We start from the raw sequence: 18,481 nt of genomic DNA, 5'->3' as shown, positions 1-18,481 counted from the left end.
GAGTATCAAAAGCATCACCGTATGGCCCCACTTTTTGTTTTAAAAAGCTCATTTTACTGCTTTTATAATCCCAAGGTGGAATCCTTACCTTTCCCCTCCAAACAAACACTCTGACACTCAAACTGATAGTTATCCCCTCTCCATCTTTTCCTAGAGCTTGAACTTCTGCCTGACAGCCTCTACAGAATCCATGAGACCAAAACTCCCTTCCAGGCCACAGGTCTGAGCCACAGGAAGGGGCTGGATACTGTCTGGGCCAGGCAGATTCTAGACCTCCTCTTCCAACAACAGCCTCCCTCAGCCTCCCCGGCCAGCTCTTAGGAGCTCTTCCACGGACTTGGGTTCAAACAGGACAGCTCCCCAGCCATGGCCCCACCTAAGCTCCACCCCTGGGAGCTGCTCAGAGGACAGGAGATAGAGAGGCTGAGCTCATCAAGAAACTCACACAGAGGACTTTCCTGGGGGTCCAGTGGCTAAGAATCCGCCTTGCAATGCAGGGGACACGGTTTGATCCCTGATAGGGGAACTAAGATCCAACATGCCTCAGAGCAACGAAGTACATGATCCCACGTTAAGATCCAACACAGCCAAATAAATAAACATTAAAAAAAAAAAAAAGAAACTCACACATACAAGTACACACACACGCATAGCCCAGGGCCCCCTTACTGTGGCTTTCTAATCTCTGCAAAGTCTAAAACTTGGAAGCTTAATAATTCACACTTAATGAAAACTCTTGGGAAATGCAGAAGACAAGCAAAATTCAAATTTGCCACAGGCCATCCATTCAGAGCAACTGTTAACATCATCAGTGCTTTGGAAATTAGTTCTTTTCCAGATCCCTTACGTGCATTTTTAAATAAAATTGGAATCACACTGCAGCTATAATTTACAGCCTTTCAGGAGAGTGTTCTGCATCTTCCTGTGCAAAGTGTTCTCCACTTTGCACAGGATCTTGGATCCAGTCTTTCCATGTCATATGTGCAGACAGGCTGGGCTGACCTCATTTTCCTTCCTTGGTTGTAGGATATAATATAACTGTATAAACGTACCTTAAGGTAGGGCTTCCCTTGTGGCTCAGCTGGTAAAGAATTTGCCTGCAATGCAAGAGACCTTAAGGTACTCCTCAGATCTCAGTTGATGGCTATTCAGATTCTCTCTAATGATCTCTAGTATAAACAGTGCTGAAGAGAACATTCCCTTATCTATGTCTCTGTGTGCTTGTGCAAGAGCTCAGTAGGACATATTTCATTGGAATGTAATTGCGAGACCACATTTAAAAATTAGAAGTTTGGAGTTCTCATCCGAAAAGATTCTCCTAGGTTACACTCCAAGAAGCAGAGAACAAACCACTCAAATTTTTTGACACAAACATTACATCATGAATTTACAAGTTAGCTGTAACAGCTGCATAGTAATCCACTGCATGGGTTTATCATTATTGACTTAACTGTTCATTCACCTGTGGTTCTCCGCAGTGAGACTTTGAGCTTGTCACTGATTTTTCCCTATTATACATAACCCTGCAGCAGACATGTTTACAAGGAAAGCAGTTTCTGGATTTCTGTAATTTAAAAATGTGCCACAGTCCCCTCTTGTATTTCAGCCGCTGTGAATGGCAGTAACAGCCTTCTAATCCCTGCAGCTGCCAAGAAGCCTGCAGAGTTCTGTGTAGTCTGCAGGCCACCCTTCTGGGCACGTCAGGTGCCCTGTCCTCTGCCTGAGACACATGACTTTCCAAATGTACTTCTCTCAACAGGTGACTAAGACATGCCCTAAGCCACCTAACCGAGAAGGCAGTGGCACCCCACTCCAGTACTCTTGCCTGGAAAATCCCATGGATGGAGGAGCCTGGTAGGCTGCAGTCCATGGGGTCACTAAGAGTTGGACACGACTGAGCGACTTCACTTTCACTTTTTCACTTTCGTGCATTGGAGAAGGAAATGGCAACGCTCTCCAGTGTTCTTGCCTGGAGAATCCCAGGGGCAGGACAGCCTGGTGGGCTGACGTCTATGGGGTCACACAGAGTCGGACATGACTGAAGTGACTTAGCAGCAGCAGCAGCAAGCCACCTAAGACAGGGCCCCTCAATCAATGAGGATTATCAACAGAAATTATCAACAGGCTGGGTACTGTGACACGAACCAAAAAAAGTCAAAGAAAAAAGTATTTAAGAATTGGAGGGCATGATATGTCACAAGGTCAAAATTATCCTTTAAAAAAAAAAATCCAAAAAAGAATCAAGCCACACCTTACTGGCAACAGGTATGTTTAATGTAACTGACTTTTTTTTAAAGCACAATATAAAAAGTCCTGTACTAAGACTCAGTTCCCTGAGTTCTGGTTCCAGCCCACTGCTGACCCACTGGGGGAACTTCCATTTCCTCATTTACAAAAGACAGGGAAGAATGTTTTGACTACTAGTGGTCAATTTCTTTCCTGTCCCCACCCCGGGGACAGATATGTTCCCACTAGAAATAGTGTCTCACTGAGCCCGGAGTGATCTTTAGAGGTGAACAAACTCAGCTGAGCTGAAATCACTAATCCTGTTTAATCCCATCATGTTAGGAAAAACAGGTGGTAACTGTGGCCTGGGGAGTGAGTGCTCTCAGACACTGTGAATGGAAGCAGGCATCACCACCTTTGAGGGCCATCTGCTTATGCTAGATGGTTGGCCAACAATAATGAACCCTCTTCACTGACTTCTGGCCCACCCATTCTGATCACCTACCAGGTGTGCCCAGCTGAGCCGCCCAAAGATGGCTGGTGGTCGTAACGCTATGTAACAGGCAAACACTGCAAACACCCTGCTCATCCACAGTGGGATGATCACACACACTTGGCAAAATCCTACGCAGCGTTAAAAAGATGATGGCACTGATAGGGGCAATCTCTAAAAGCTATTGTTTGGGTGGAAAAAAACAAAGTGCCGAGTAAAGCAAGCAGTATGACACCATTTACTGGTGGAAGAAATCACTAATCACTAGCTTTCTTAGACTCACAGACAGAGATCAGACTTGTGGGTGCCTAGAGGGAGGAGGCAGAGAAGGCAATGGCACCCCACTCCAGTACTCTTGCCTGGAAAATCCCATGGACGGAGGAGCCTGGTAGGCTGCAGTCCATGGGGTCGCGAAGAGTTGGACACGACTGAGCGACTTCCCTTTCACTTTTCACTTTCATGCATTGGAAAAGGAAATAGCAACCCACTCCAGTGTTCTTGCCTGGAGAATCCCAGGGACAGGGGAGCCTATGGGTGTTTATGGGGTCGGCACAGAGTCGGACACAACTGATGCGACTTAGCAGCAGCAGTAGAGGGAGGAGGGGAGGAGAAGGATGGAATGGGACTTTGGGGTTGGCAGATGCAAACTATTACATTTAGAATGGATGAACGACAAGGTCCTACTGTATAGCACAGGGAATTATAGCCAATCTACCGGGATAAACCATAACAGAGAAGAATATATATATAAAAAAATGTATAGTCACTTTCCTGTACAGAACTGGTTAGCACAACATTGTAAATCAACTATACTTCAATAAAATATATAAGTGTGTGTATGTGTGTGTGTGTGTATATAAAAATAAATAAATATAAGGGCTTCCTTCATAGCTTAGTTGGTAAAGAATCTGCCTGCAATGCAGGAGACCTGGGTTCAATTCCTGGGTCAGGAAGATGCTGTGGAGAAGAAAATGGCAACCCACTGCAGTATTCTTGCCTGGAGAATCCCATGGACAGAGGAGCCTGGCAGGCTACAGTCCATGGGGTAGCAAGAGTTGGACACGATAAACCACCACCACTGTGTGTGTGTATATATATACAATATATATATATAAAATACTATCAGATTTCTAAGGATGTGTGTGTCTGTAGATATATATAAAAACGTACATTTATATATAAATGTATTTTAAAAGGTCTGAAAATCGTACAGCACAGGGAATATGGCCAATATTTATAATGACTTTAAGTGGAGTATAATCTACAAAAATACTGACTCACATGTTGTACACCTGAAATACAATATTGTAAATGAACAATACTTTAATAAAATGTTTAAAATAAAATACATTTGAAAGGTCTGAAAAATTATTTACACTGAGCTGAACAATGGTTGTCTCTGGAAACAGAACAGGAATAAGAAGTTGAACGAGGTGAATTCAGCTTCATCTACGTTGTCTGCGTTTTTTTACCATGAGAACGTCTTCAGGCATCGCAGGTGTAAGTCAACGTTAATAAACCAAGATCACTGGATTAGATGATCTCAAGGTCCCGACAGCTCTAACATTCTCTAGTTGCAAAGATCCTAAAACTCAGTTGAGTGGACTAATTACTCTTCTATAAAACAGAGGCCTAGGGGTTTTCATAAAGAGGGAAACATAATCCTGGAAAGAGAACAAAATGACTTTGGTTCCTCAAAGCCTGTGAGTACAAAGTAAAAATAAATAAATACAAATATAACGATAATAAAAAAACTTCCTGCTGTGTGGGTAATGTGTTTGTACAAGCAATGTTATCAGCTACTGCTGCTAGGCTTTTTGTTTTTGTTTTTTTTAGTATTTACTGACTGAGCCAGATCTTAGTTGTGGCACTCCGAATCTTTAAGTTGTGGCATTCTAACTCTTAGATGGGAAGGTGGGATCTAGTTCCCTGCCCAGGGATCTAACCCAGGCCCCCTGCATTGGGAGCACAGAGTCTTAGCCCCTGGACCACCAGGGAAGTCCCTATTGCTGCTGGGTTGCTTTTTAAAAAAGATTTATTTAAGTTTTTGGGCTGCGCTGGGTCTTCGCCGTTGTGCTCAGGTTTTTCTCTACTTGTGGTGACCGGGGCTATTCTCAAGCTGTGGATGTGCAGACTTTTCACGGCGGTGGCTTCTCTTGTTACGGCACCCAGGCTCGGGAGTTGTGGCTGAGGCGCCCTATATGTGGGCTGGGCAGTTGCGGTTCACATGCTTAGTTGCTCCTCCACAGGTGGGATCCTCCCAGACCTGGGATTGAACTCATGTCCCTTGCATTAGTGGGCAGATTCTTAATCACTGGAACACCAGGGAAGGCCTTTTTTTAAAAAAATTAATGAAAATGTTACTCTTACCCTATTTTACTCCCAGATATTACCAAAGAAAAAGGAAAACCTTTGTTCACTCAAACTTATATGTTGGAATGGCCAAAAACTGTTCAGGTTAAAACCCAAACTTTTTGGCCAATCAAATATGATTTGTTTTCTTATTATTGAGTTTTGAGAGTTTTTCTATATATTCTGAACATAAGTTCCTTTATCAGATATATGACCAGTAAATATTTTCTCTCCATCTATGGCTTGTATTCTCATTCTCTCTTTTTTTTGTGTGTGTGTGTAATAAAGTTTTATCAAAGTATAAAGGAGATAGAGAAAGCTTCTGACATAGGCATCAGAAGGGGGCAGAAAGAGTACCCCTCTCATTCTCTTAATAGTGTTTTTTTTCAAAGAGCAGAAGTTTAAAATTTTGAAGTCCAACTTACATCAATTTGTTCCTCTATGGACCTTGCTTTTTGTGTCATCCAAGAAATCTTTGCCTTACCCGTATTCACATAGGTTTTTCTCTATCTTTATTTTTAAATTTTATTTTACTGAAGTATAAATGAAATTGTAGATAAGCTGACTTACAATTTGTGTTAATTTCCGCTGTACAGTTAAGGATTCAGTTATACACACATACATTCTTTTTCACATTCTTTTCCATTGTGACTTAGAACAGGATATTGAATAGAGCTCCCCGTGTGAAGCTTTGTTCTTAAAACAACTGCTACATTCACTAAGTGTTAGTCTATCAGCCATGTCCAACTATATGCGGCCCCATGGACTGTAGCCCACCAGGCTCCTCTGTCCATGGGATTCTCCAGGCAGGAATACTGGAGTGGGTAGGCATTTCCTTCTCCAGTGGATCTTCCTGACCTGGGGTCGAACCCAGGTCTCCTACACTGTAAGGCAGATTCTTAACCATCTGAGTCATCAGAGTGAGCATTAAAAGAATGTTATAAAATGTTTTTTTGCCCATCATCACTTCTGTAGCCTTAGTTGCCTCTCCTGACTAATAGTAAAAAAAACTTAAACCACAGCCAAGGGCAAATAAAAGAAGCAGGAAGAAGTGGGGATGCACAGTCACGCTCCGTGATGGGAAGAGGCCTCTGTGCTGTGTGGCTGCCCCGCTCTGGGCCACATGCATTTAGAGGTTTCGTGCAATTTCCATGGAACCCAGCATTGACTATAACAGCAAAGACTTGGAAACTTCCTCAGGGTCCTACAAAATAAATTGCTTAAAGAAACAATGGGCTGCCATGAGGCCACTAAAAAAATAATGGACTAGATCCACATCTACTGATGTGGAAAAATATGCATCATTTCTTGTTTGCTGAGGAAAAACTATTATTAGAAAGCATACATGGCATAATCCTGTTATTGTAAGAAAATGTCCCTGTTTATTTAGTTGTGTCTGTATATTGAAATACACACCAAGATCTTAATAGCAACTGTATCTGCACTTCCATTTTTTTCTGTAAGGAACATACATTACTTTTATAAGTAACCAAACAAATAAGTATAAAAGAAACAAAGTTAAAAATCCTCAAGGAATCTTTGTTGAAAACAGTAGCTTCAGTTCATCTCCCCTGACCAGTGGGATTCAGAGAGGACAGGATGAGAAGGGTGGGAACAATAACCAACAAAGTCATAACACTCCCTACGATTACGAAATGCCCTCTTCTCCTGGAAATCTTTCCTCAGACAGCATCCTGGCTGGCACCTCATGACAACCTTGCCAAGGACAGATAGGCGGGTAAATTAGTTTTCTGATCCACTGATGAGGTACCAGAGGCTCAGAGAGGATGGAAGTAACTCATCCACGGACCTGCAGCAACCTCGAAATGGCAAACCCAGGACTCAAATCCAAGCCTGTCAGGCCCCAGTTGCAAGAAGGTGGACCAAACAGAGTTATCACATGCCAGCCACTCCATTCCCAAGTACCTACTTGACAGAAATGAAAACATGCCCACACAAAGACCTGTGTAGCATTATTCGTAACAGCCAAAAGGGAGAAACAACCAAAACGTCCATCAGCTGACAAATGGATAAACAAAACTGGTCTATCTATCATCAATAAAAAGGAATGCAGTACTGACACACACTTCAACATTGATGAGCCTTGAAAACACTGTGCTGGAGCTTCCCTGGTGGCCCAGTGGTGAAGATCCCACGCTTCCAAAGCAGAGGGTGTGAGTTCAATCCCTGGTCTGGGAACTAAGATCCCACGTGCCATGCAGTACAGCCAATAAATTAATTAATTAACAGATTTTTAAAAACACACAACAATAAAACTATGCTCAGTGAAAGAAGCCAGACACAAAAGGCCACATATCACATAATTCTATTTACATGAACTGTCCGAAGAGGCAAGTCTACGGAGACTGAAAATACACTAGTGGATACTAGGGTCTGTGTGGAATAAGACGTATGGGGTTTCTTTTAGGGTAATGAAAATGAGCTAAAATTGGTTGTGGTGATGTGGATGCATAATTTTATAAATATACTAAAAGCTACTGAATTGAACATTTTATTTAATTTTTTTTGAATTGAACATTTTAAATTGGTAAATTGCATGGTATGTGAACTATATTTCAGTAAAACTTCTAAAAAACTACAAAATAAAGTTAAAGAAGGGGGACCCCCACTAATGAATATCTAGCATATTTCTATAAAAGGTCATGTGCTTCAAAAAGAGGAGTCCCTCCAGCCAGGCTTGACTCTCCTCAGCCTCTTCCCGTTTTCCAGACTCCAGGTCACCAATTGCCAGAAGCAATCTCTTTTTGCTTCCACCACCCAGCAGGCCCTTGTTTTGCTGGAAGTCCAAATCTTTGTGGACCCAGGACACAGCTAAGATTCCCCTTCCAATTCTGCATTCCCAGAGCAGTGGGCGGAGCACCAAAATGGTCACCAGCCCTTTGTATGCACAGAGCTTCCTGCGGTCAGTGGCCAAAACCTGCCAGGCGAGGGCCTTCCAGGGTTCAGGTGAGCAGGGACACCTCTCTTCCCAGTGAGTCATCAGACGTTCATCTACCTCCTTCTGGGGTGATCAGTGTACTTTGACCAAGCTGCCAGAGCCACCCTGGGTGGGTTCAAAGTATCAGTTTAATCAGAAGGGCGTGGGAAGCAGGCGTGCCCATGTATCATGGGAGCACCAATGCCAGTGCAACCTCTTTGAAGGGCAATGGCCAATGCTCAGCCAAGTTGAAACCCACGAACGTTTTCTCCAGCCATCCCACCTCTGGGGATTTAGCCTGCAGGTGAACCCTGTGTAGGCACCAGGGCACACACACACATAAGAGACACAAATAAGAGATGCTTATGGAAGCACCGTTTGTGGTAGCAAACGCTTAGAAATGACCTTCACACCGACCCATGAGGGACTGGCTAAATATATGACAGTGCTTGCAGATGATGTCAAGATATTCAGCCATTAGAAAACTAAAACAAAATAAACAAGACCCAGAAGGATGGTATGGGGAGGGAGGAGGGAGGAGGGTTCGGGATGGGGCACACATGTATACCTGTGGCAGATTCATTTTGATATATGGCAAAACCAATACAATATTGTAAAGTTAAAAAATAAAATAAAAATTAAAAAAAATAAATAAAATAAACAAGACTGCATAAGCATACTGCACTCATGAAGGGCGCCAAGCAATTACGATCTCAGAACCTCGGGTTTACTATATGTCAAAACATCAATAAGAGGACTGCTGCACAGATTCAATGAGTTGATATGAGTAACCGCATAAGCAGGCCTGCCCGACCCACAGAACCAGTTATGTAAGTTCTAGTTGATGTCAGCTCGTATGTGCTAATACGGGAAGACGGCACAGGAGTGCAAAACAGGTGAAATAACATTTCTGCGAAAAAGACAAGGAAGAGATTCACATATATACATAGGCTTATATTCACAAGAACATTTCTGGAAGGACATTCTCCAGGGAGACAGGGTGAGAGGTGGGAGGATTGCTTTTCACTGTTTATCATTTGTGCAAGTTGAATTCTTTCTACAGAGTAGGTATATTATTTACATATTATAAAATATATATATTTCAAAGTTTGCTCAGATATACATATAGGAGATTTATTATAACACTGTAATAGAAAAAAAGGGGAACAACCCAAGTGTCCCTCAAGAGGAAGGGCTTCCCTGGTGGCCCAGACTGCAATGCAGAAGACCTGAGTTTGATCCCTGGGTTGGGAAGATCCCTTGGAAGAGGGAACAGCTACCCATTCAAGTGTTTAGGCTTGGAGAATTCCATGGACAGAGGAGTCTGGCAGGCTACAGTCCATGAGGTTGCAAAGAGTCGGACATGACTGAGTGATGAACTGGCTAAATAAACCCCTGTATATCAAGTGATGGAATCCAACTCAATTCACTAAAAAAAAAAAAAGGGTGATCTCTATGTTTTGATAGGAATAATCTCCAAGATATTCTCAGACCAGGAAAACAATTCTTTTAAATACAAATTTCCACTTCATTAAAAAACTGAAAACATACTATATGCTACATATGTTAATGCTAGAAAATGCAGACATTGTGAAACAGAAGCAGAAAAGGAATAATCCCATCCAAAAACAATCTCTGTTGGCATCTTGATTTATTTTTTTTTCTCTTCTACAAACTTTATTAGAGTAATTAAAGGGAAGTTAGAAAAAAGCCCAAGTCTCTTCCAAACAAAAATGTCACATATAAATGATTTTGAATTATTGGTAAAATATCTGGAATATATTTTAGAGCAAATGTTTTATTTTATATGAGTAAATCCGATTAGTAAAAGAGGGTCATTCAGAGTTAGGAAAAAAAATTGAATGAGAACTATGAATAACAAACAAAAACATTCAACAAAACAAGATTACAAAAACAAGTCTAGGGAGGGAGGAGGAAGGAGGGTTCAGGATGGGGAGCACGGGTATACCTGTGGCGGATTCATTTCGATGTTGGGCAAAACTAATACAATATTGTAAAGTTTAAAAATAAAATTAAAAAAAAAAACAAGTCTATATGCAAGTACCTGTGAGAGCACATATATTACCATATGCATACATACATAAACATACATCTATGCATGTGAAAACAGCATATATATACATACTGCGAGCAAAAATTGGAAGAAAAAATATGTCCATGTAAAAGCACTTTATAATATTGTACACAGAGACTTGATGTACTTTCTTTTAGGGTTTTGCTCTGTGTGTGTGTGTGTGTGTGTGTGTATTTACAGAGCTATAATCATGCTCTATACCCTGTTCTTTAAAATCAACTCCAGAATGGAAGCACTTTCCCATGTTATGATACATCCTCTATAAACATCCTTTTGTTGGCTGTCGGATATTCTACCCAAGGCAGGGCCCCCTGAGCGAGTCTGCTACTACCCTCCGGGGGATTCAGGCCACATTCCCTGGCCTTGACAGCGACAGACTCAACAGTTCACAATACACGCCTGGTACCTGCCAGGGCGGCGCCACCTTGGAGGAACGCCAGGTGGTCATTTTGATTCAACAACCCAAGTTGCCATGTCAACAGTAAATGAAAAACCACGTTCGGTTTGTTGAGTGCCAGGGACAGTGAGGTTTGGAAAACTGAGCTGCTGCCTCCCTCTGAAGTCACCACTGGCAACAAGAACCCCATAGAGCCTGCCTTCTATCACCTAGGAGAGTGGGCAGCCAAGAGCTACATCTTGTCCTTAAATGGCCCTTCCGCTGAGTACAGGGATGGGAAGTGCAACAGGACACAGGCCCTCGCCTTGCGGTCAGGGGCTGACTCATAAACAGAACGACATTCAAGAATGACAGATGTACAGAAAGGTCTGCTATGAGCCTCAGAGCATGTGGAGGAGATAGCCAGGGTAGGATGTCAAGGGAGCCAGACCAGGAGCCCGGTCATTTTAACAGACCCATATGTCAGCTGAAAGAGGTTTCAGGCAGAGGTGAGAACAGCAGTGCTTGTTGCAGGAGCAGGGAAAGGTGCAGGGTCCCTGGAGGTCATGAGCTCCCACCCTCAGTGAGGATTTTGACTTGCAGAATCTCTGAGTTTTGTGCTCACTCAGTTGTGTCCAACTCTTTGTGACCCTGTGGACAGTAGCCCGCCAGGCTCCTTTGTCCATGGGATTTTTCAGGCAAGAATACTGGAGTGGGTTGCCATTTACTCCTCCAGAGGATTTTCCTGACCCAGCCAGGGATCAAACCTGAGTCTGCTGCATTGCGGGCAAATTTTTTTACTGCTGAACCATCGGGGAAGCCCATGAGTTTTAAGGACAGCCAATTACTGATGTTTCTTTGGGGGAGGAGTGGTTACCTGGCTGTGATGCTCTCTTTATTTTTCTTCTTCTAAAACATCCTTTTGGGTACACAAGTGATACATACATGTAGTTTTATAAGTTTCAAATGTTTTAAAATGTATACAATGTAGGGACTTCTCCAGTGGTCCAGTGGTTAAGAAACAGGTTTGATTCTTGGTCGGGAAAGATGCTACATGCCGTGGAGCAGCTAAGTCCATGCACCATAACTACTGAGCCTGTGCTCTAGAGCCCAGCAGCCGCAACTACTGAAGCCCACATGCCCTAGAGCCTGTGCTGTGCAACGAGAGAAGCCACCGCAAGAAGCCCGAGCTCCACAACTACAGCGTAGCTCCTGCTGATCGTAACTAGAGAAAGCCCGTGTGTAGCAATGAAGACCCAGTGCAGCTAAAGATAAATAAAAAAATTTTAAGTAGCATCTGTTTAAAAGATATATATACAAAATATTTATATGCAATGTATTATAATAATCACAGTCCCCCCTCAAGATCACTCTCTCCCCCAGAGAGAATCACCACTGATTCTGTTGGATACAAATTCCCTCTTCTCATTAGTAATTTTTAAATTTGTTTATAACGTAAGTGTTTGCTAAGAAAATACTGATATATGTGTATCTATGTTTTCTGATACAATAGGAATCATATTATATATTTCAACTTGTTTTTTTACTTCTCAGCACATAAAAATAAAAATAGCTAACATTTTGTTCTTGTTATGGACCATCAATATCCCAAGAGCTTTTCATGGATTTTGGTTTCACCTCACAAAAAATATATCTTGTGCATATCTTGGCACTGTTTCAAGTCAATTCACATAGAAACATCTTTGCTTTAATGTAAATAAAGCATTCTGCCAGGACCATAGTCTATAATTAAACAGGCCCCTTCTCAATGGAGTATTTTAGCAGTTTCCATTCTTTCTTTATTACAAACAATATTGCAAAACACATCTTTGAATATGTAAACCTCAACACTTGCACAAATGTTTCGTTGCTTGTTCTCAACTGAGGGTGGTATCCTCTCATGTGGCCTTAGCAAATGTACGTTGGGGAACATTCTGGGTCATCATAATAAATAGGGAGGAATATAACATAACGAATAGGCGGGAATCTGACATTTAGTGAGCTGGGATGAGACATGCTGAAAGTCCTACAATATAAGGGACAGTCCCACCAAATAAACAATTGTCCCCACCTGAAACTAACAGTCTCCGTTTACTGTAACTCTGACATATAAATACCTTCTACTTTAATAATGATTGTCAAATGGCCCACAGAGGTTTCTGTTTTATGTAAACACCATCTATCTGTCCTCTGATGAGACAGCACCCACAGTAAAGTGAGTTTAGCACTCATCCATCTCTTCACTAATTCCAAATAAAGCACCTACTATGTGCATGGCACTAGGGATGAGTGATGAGCAGGCCACAGGATCCTGCCCTCGTGAAGCTCCATTCCTAAGCCAGACCTATAGACAAATAGGTCTGGATTTGCTGGATCACTCACCTGTGTTTCCTTTAAAGGATTCACCAGACTGCGTTTTGGGGTCACACTGTCTGAGACCCTCCAGCTCTTGGGCCCACGGGCAGCTGCTGTGGATACAGCCCTTCTGAGGGGTCTGCCCCACTAGGAGGCCAACAGGATCCTGCTTCTCTGGAAGCAGCCCCCTGTTCTGCGATCCCCACCCCCACCCCATGCCCTGGGCAAGAGGTGACTGGACCAGAGACAGCGGACGCCTGACTCAGGCCAGACCAAACAGGTTTTCTCCTCCCGCAGCTGAAATGGAAGAGGGTCAAATCCATCTTTGCATGTGGCTCTGTCTGAAATAAAGGGACCCTTGGGGATCCATTTTCCCACCATGTAGACTGAGGGGCAGAGAAGAATCAAAAATAGACAAGGAGATGGAGGAAGGAGCCAGAGAGGCAGTCCTGTGGCCTTCCAGGCTCCTGGATCTGTCCTCAGAGACCAGATATCGCTTCTGCCCCTCGGTCTCAAGAAATACTTCTTGACTGTTAGAACAGATTTCCTCTTTTTCCCCCTTGAGCTGGTTTCTGCTTCACAAGCCGCTCTGGCACCTGGATTCCCTTGCACATGGTTCAGGAGCTGCAGGGATCAGGGTTTCCATGCGCCTCCCTGACTCACGCAAACAGACCGGGGGCCAGGCTGCTCTCCTGTCTTCCCACGCAGCCCTCTGTGGGTGGAGTGTGTGTTTCAGAAGCTGCCTTAGGACAGGAAGGCAGGGCAAGCCGCAACCTGACCCTTCAGGGGGCCCCCAACCTCAGAGGGGACCGACAGGCCTATTTCTGGAGCTGCCTGCCCCTGAGAGACTTAAGCTAGAACTCTGGCCTGAAAGGAAAAAGTATCCAACTGTCTGAGAACTAAGATTATTAATTTTCTAAAAACAGATTAATTCTGCAATTAGAGAAGAACGACTCCAATTTCAAATCCCAAAGTGGTAATCGGCCTTCTGCTCACAGTACGAACTGATACTTATTGTTTGTGAGGATTAAAAAAGGATAACAGTATTGCATTTTTAACTTTTTCACCACCACAATTGTATAACAATTGTATTGTTATACAATAATGTTTGTATAACATTATTATACAAAAGTCCAATAATGTTTGCCTTCCTCCTTTATCTCTATAACCAGCTTTGCCAGGGTATGAACACAAATTCCTAATAAAATAAGCACCCTATTCCTCAATCCAACCTATGGATCGAATCCATCCTCTGCTTAGGATGTCCAACCCTAAGCAGAGACTCTTTTGACCACAACCAACATAAAAAACTACATTTAACCCCCTATCTCTGGACCCACATACACACACACAGGGAGGAAATAAAAATACTTAACAACCCTTATGTCATGAGAACCTGGTTAACAACCAATTTGGTCACTGCGCATGTGTGTGTAAAGGCATGTATACATGTCCCTAAAATATTATCACGACTGTCAGAGCTGATATTTTTTTCCCTCTCTCTTCCCTCTCCCAATATTTTCTACTCTGTTCTATTCTGGGTCTTAAAAAACTGGCCAAGGTTCCCACAACCCACACTAATGGGCCCAGTGCAGATACTGGAAAACACTGCTGGAAAGGAATGAAACTTGTATTGAAACAATGATTCAACGATTGAAACAAACAAAAAACTTGTATTGAAATCTTCCCACTTAACAGACACTGCCTCAGATCTAGAATTTAGAGCACTGGCAAGAGTCTGGAAACGACCTCAGCCAGCGACCCCAACTCTCCAATCCTTACGGCAGGTGAGCTGGGGCTCACCTGGGGTGGAGAGGGTGGCACCAGGGACCACTCACCTTGAAATGGAAGGAGCCAGCCGGGGACCCGCTGGAGCCGTAGCGCTCGCTTTTTGCTAGGTTGCTGTGGCAGTTATTAACCTTGAAGTTGACATTCTGGTGTGCCCCGGGGTCATCGGTGATGGAGCAGATGAAGTAACCCTCCTCATCATCGTCGCTGTCTGTGTCTGAATCACCAGCCCGGGAGGCTGGGCGGCCATCCACGCCTTCCAGGCGGAAGATGAGGTCTTCCTCGGCCATGGTCCTGGGGCGCCCGTCTTACCCGAGGGCCGGGCGGCACAGCCAGAGTTACAGGGCAGATGCAGAGCTGAGGGTCCTGCGAGAGAGGCCAGAGAAAGGGGGGTGCTGGGGCCCAGGGGCTGAGAGGTCGCTGGGCACCTCATCCCAAATACCACTGGCACAGAAGGAGCCGTCACCCTCAGACAGAAAACGACAGCTAGCAGGGGAGACACTTGGCAGGCAGCAGCGAGGAGCGTTTTAAAGGTACACACACTCCTCCACCCAGTAATTCCACTTTGAAGCGCTCAGAGCTTCAAACAGAAAATAAATGCTTCTTAAGTCACAAGGCTGAGCTTTTCAGAACATAAATTACATCAAACCATTTTTCTGCCTAACACCCTGCAGCAGCTTCTCTTCACATTCTTAACAAAACCCAAATGCCTTTTAAGGCTACAAGGCCTGTGTTGGGCTGGCCCCTGTCCACTTCCCCTCCGGCCTTGGTGGCTCTCCCAGCCCGTGGGCTTTTTCTTTGTGTTCTGTGAGTACTGGGCACCCATTCCCATCTCAGGGCCTGGGTACTTGCTGTCCCCTGTGCCTGGAAAACCTTCCCAATCTCCCCATGTGGGTCTTTCTCATCATTTGGATCCCAGTTCAAAAGTCACCTTTCCAGAGACATCTTTTCTGATTCAACTCAAAGAACCCCTCTCAAACGCACATCCAGTACTCTCAACTACATCACCCCATTCTATTTTCTTCACAGAGATTTCCCCAAGCTGAAATCCTCTTATTTACTTCTTTATCATCTGTAGCCCTGGTGCCTTAAATAGTGCCTGGCACAGAGCAGGCCCTCGGCACACGTCCCTGGAACGGATGAGTGGTCTGAAGAAGTGTTCTCCACAGCATAATTAGTAACAGCAAAAAAAGGGAAGAGCCCACAGTGACCATCAATGGAGGCCTGTTACATAAACTAGTTTTTCTACACCATGGAATACTATGTAACTGTTACCAAGAAAAAGGAATATAGATATACAAAGACGTCCAAAGACTATCAAGAAAGAGTTCAGCCACACTGTAGGATACAAAAACCAACAGTATTTCTATGCACTAGCAATGAAAACTCAAAAGTGAAATCAAGAAAACAATTTCGTCTATAATAGCATCAAAAAGAATAAAAAACTTGGCTAGGGAATTCCTTGGCAGTCCAGTGGTTAGGACCCCATGCTTCCATGGCAGGAGGCATGGTTTGTTTTGATCCCTGGTCAAGGAACTAAGATTCCAGAAGGCACTCAGCCAAAAAATTAAACAAAAAAATCTGACAAACAAAATAAGTACAGGACTTGAACAGTGAAAAACAAAACACGTCAGAGAAATGAAAAGACTGAAGTAAGTGTAAAGACACCCTGTGTTCATAGATCAGAAAATTTAACATAGCTAAGTTTGAAATACTCCCCAAATTGATCTACGAATTCAACCCAATCACTATCAAAATTCCAGTGCCTTTACTGAATAACAGACTGGTCTTAAAAGTTCATATGGAAATTCATGGGGCCCAGAACAACCAAAAGAATCTTGTAAAAGTTGCAAGAATCATACTTTCTGAATTCAAAGCTAAAGCTAAAGTAATTAAGACAGTAGTGGCAAAAGGACAGACACAGAGATCAACGGGATAGAATTTAGAGTCCAAAAATGAACATTTACAGCCAACTGATTTTTGAAAGGGGTGCTAAGATAATTCAATGGGGGAAGAATTATCTATCCATTAGGACTTTTTTCATTTTTGCTACACCATGTGGCACGTGGGATCTAAGTTTCCCAATCAGCAGTGGAACCCACATCCCATACGTTGTAAGCAGAGAGTCTTGACGACCGGACCATCAGGGACATCCCAAGAATAATCTTTTCAGCAAATGGTGACAGAGCAAGTGAATATACACATGCAAAAGGACGAAGCTGAACTCCTTCCTTACCTTATACAGATTAACTCAAAATGGATCAAAGGCTTAAATATAAGAGCCAAAACTCTGGGAAGAAAACACAGGAGAAAATCTTTGCAAAGCTGAGTTAGGCAAAGCCTTAGGATACTAGAATTACAAGCAACAAAAGAATAGATATGTTGGACATCATCAAAATTAAAAACGTTTGTGCTTCAGTGGACAGCACCAAGAGAGTGGAGGGACAGTTCACATATTGGAAAAAAATTTTGGAAATCGTATGTCTGATATGCGACTATGACTCATACTATTGTTGTTGAGTCGCTAAGTTGTGTCCAACTCCTTTGCAACTCCACAGACTGTAGCCTGCCAGGCTCCTCTGCCCATGGAATTTTCCAGACAAGAATACTGGAGAAGGTTGCCATTTCCTTCTCTAGGGGATCTTTCCGACTCAGGTATCAAACCCCGTGTCTCCTGCAATGCAGACAGATTCTTTACCCCTGAGCCACCTGGGAAGCACCAGGACTCACACTACTTAACAATAAAAAGAAAAAGAACCCAAATAAAAATGGGCAAAAGAGTTGAATACACATTTCTCTAAAGAAAATACACATGGCCAATAAACACATGAAAAGATGCTCAACATCATTAGTCATTAGGGAAATACAAATAAAAGTCACACGCAGTAGGACAGTCCAGTGGTTAGGCCTCCACACTTCCACTGGAGGGGGCAAGGGTTCAGTTGTTGGTCAAGGAATGAGATCTCACAAACTGTAGGGTGCAGTCAAAAAAAAATTTTTTTTAATGGAAATTGACAAGTTTTGATGAGGATGTGGAGAAACTGGAAACCCTCACACACTGTTAATGGGAATGTAAAATATTGCAGTCACTTTAGAAAACAGTCTGGCAATTTCTCAAAAAGTTAAAACACAGAATTACCACGTGCTCCAGCAATTATGTTGGCTAAGTTGCTCATGCACGACTCTTTGCACCTTACGGATTACAGCCGGCCAGGCTCCTCTGTCCATGGGATTTTCCAGGCAAGAATACTGGAATGGGTTGCCATCCCCTGCTCCTGGGGATCTTCCTGGCCCAGGGATCAACCTCATGTCTCCTGCATCAGCAGGAAGGTTCTTTAGCACCACGTGGGAAGCCCTCCAGCAACTATACTCCAAGGTATAATATACACAAGAGAAATGAAAACAGGTCCACAACAAACACTTGTGACATCTGTTTCACAGCAGTATTATACAAAATAGCCAAAACGGAAAACTACCCAAATACCCATTAACTGATGAACAGATAAATAAAATGTGGTCTATCTATACAACAGAACCCTATTCAGCCAGGAAAAGGAATGAAGCACTGATGATACTAAGTGAAAGAAGACACTTCAAAAAAAGACGATAAATTGAATGATTCCATTTACAGAAAAATTCCAGAGAAGGCAAATCTATAAGAAAGTGGTCGCCCAAGGATGGGAGAGGGGAGAGTTGGGAGGAAATGGGGAACAATCTCAAAAGGGTTTCTTTTGCATTGATGAAAATGTTCTAAAATAGATTGTGTTGGTTGCATCACTCTAAATAGATTTAAAACCACTGAACTGTATACTGTAAATAGGTGGGCGGGAAGGTTTGTGAATTATATTTCAATAAAAC

At 43.1% G+C, this 18,481-nt stretch overlaps 1 protein-coding gene across 4 annotated transcripts in view; it reads right to left on the bottom strand.

Annotated features, from left to right (window-relative positions):
- EEF2K (eukaryotic elongation factor 2 kinase) overlaps nt 1-18,481 on the bottom strand; it is a 72,106-nt gene that overhangs the window by 38,676 nt on the left and 14,949 nt on the right. For 2 of the 4 annotated variants that reach the window (XM_005224739.5, XM_005224740.5), the window contains exon 2: nt 14,674-14,989. The exons of 1 other annotated variant lie outside the window; for it this stretch is intronic. In XM_005224739.5, the coding sequence (XP_005224796.1) occupies nt 14,674-14,913 (240 nt within the window). In that variant the 5' untranslated portion in view covers nt 14,914-14,989. Of the gene's footprint in view, nt 1-14,673; nt 15,062-18,481 lie in introns of those variants that run through there. One more of the 4 variants, NM_001192542.1, reaches the window with a different exon arrangement.

This window comes from Bos taurus, chromosome 25 (genome assembly GCF_002263795.3).
Source record: "Bos taurus isolate L1 Dominette 01449 registration number 42190680 breed Hereford chromosome 25, ARS-UCD2.0, whole genome shotgun sequence".
Classification (NCBI taxonomy): Eukaryota; Metazoa; Chordata; class Mammalia; order Artiodactyla; family Bovidae; genus Bos; species Bos taurus.
The sequence above is the reverse complement of the archived record's forward strand: the minus strand, read 5'-3'. Positions and strand labels throughout refer to the sequence as shown.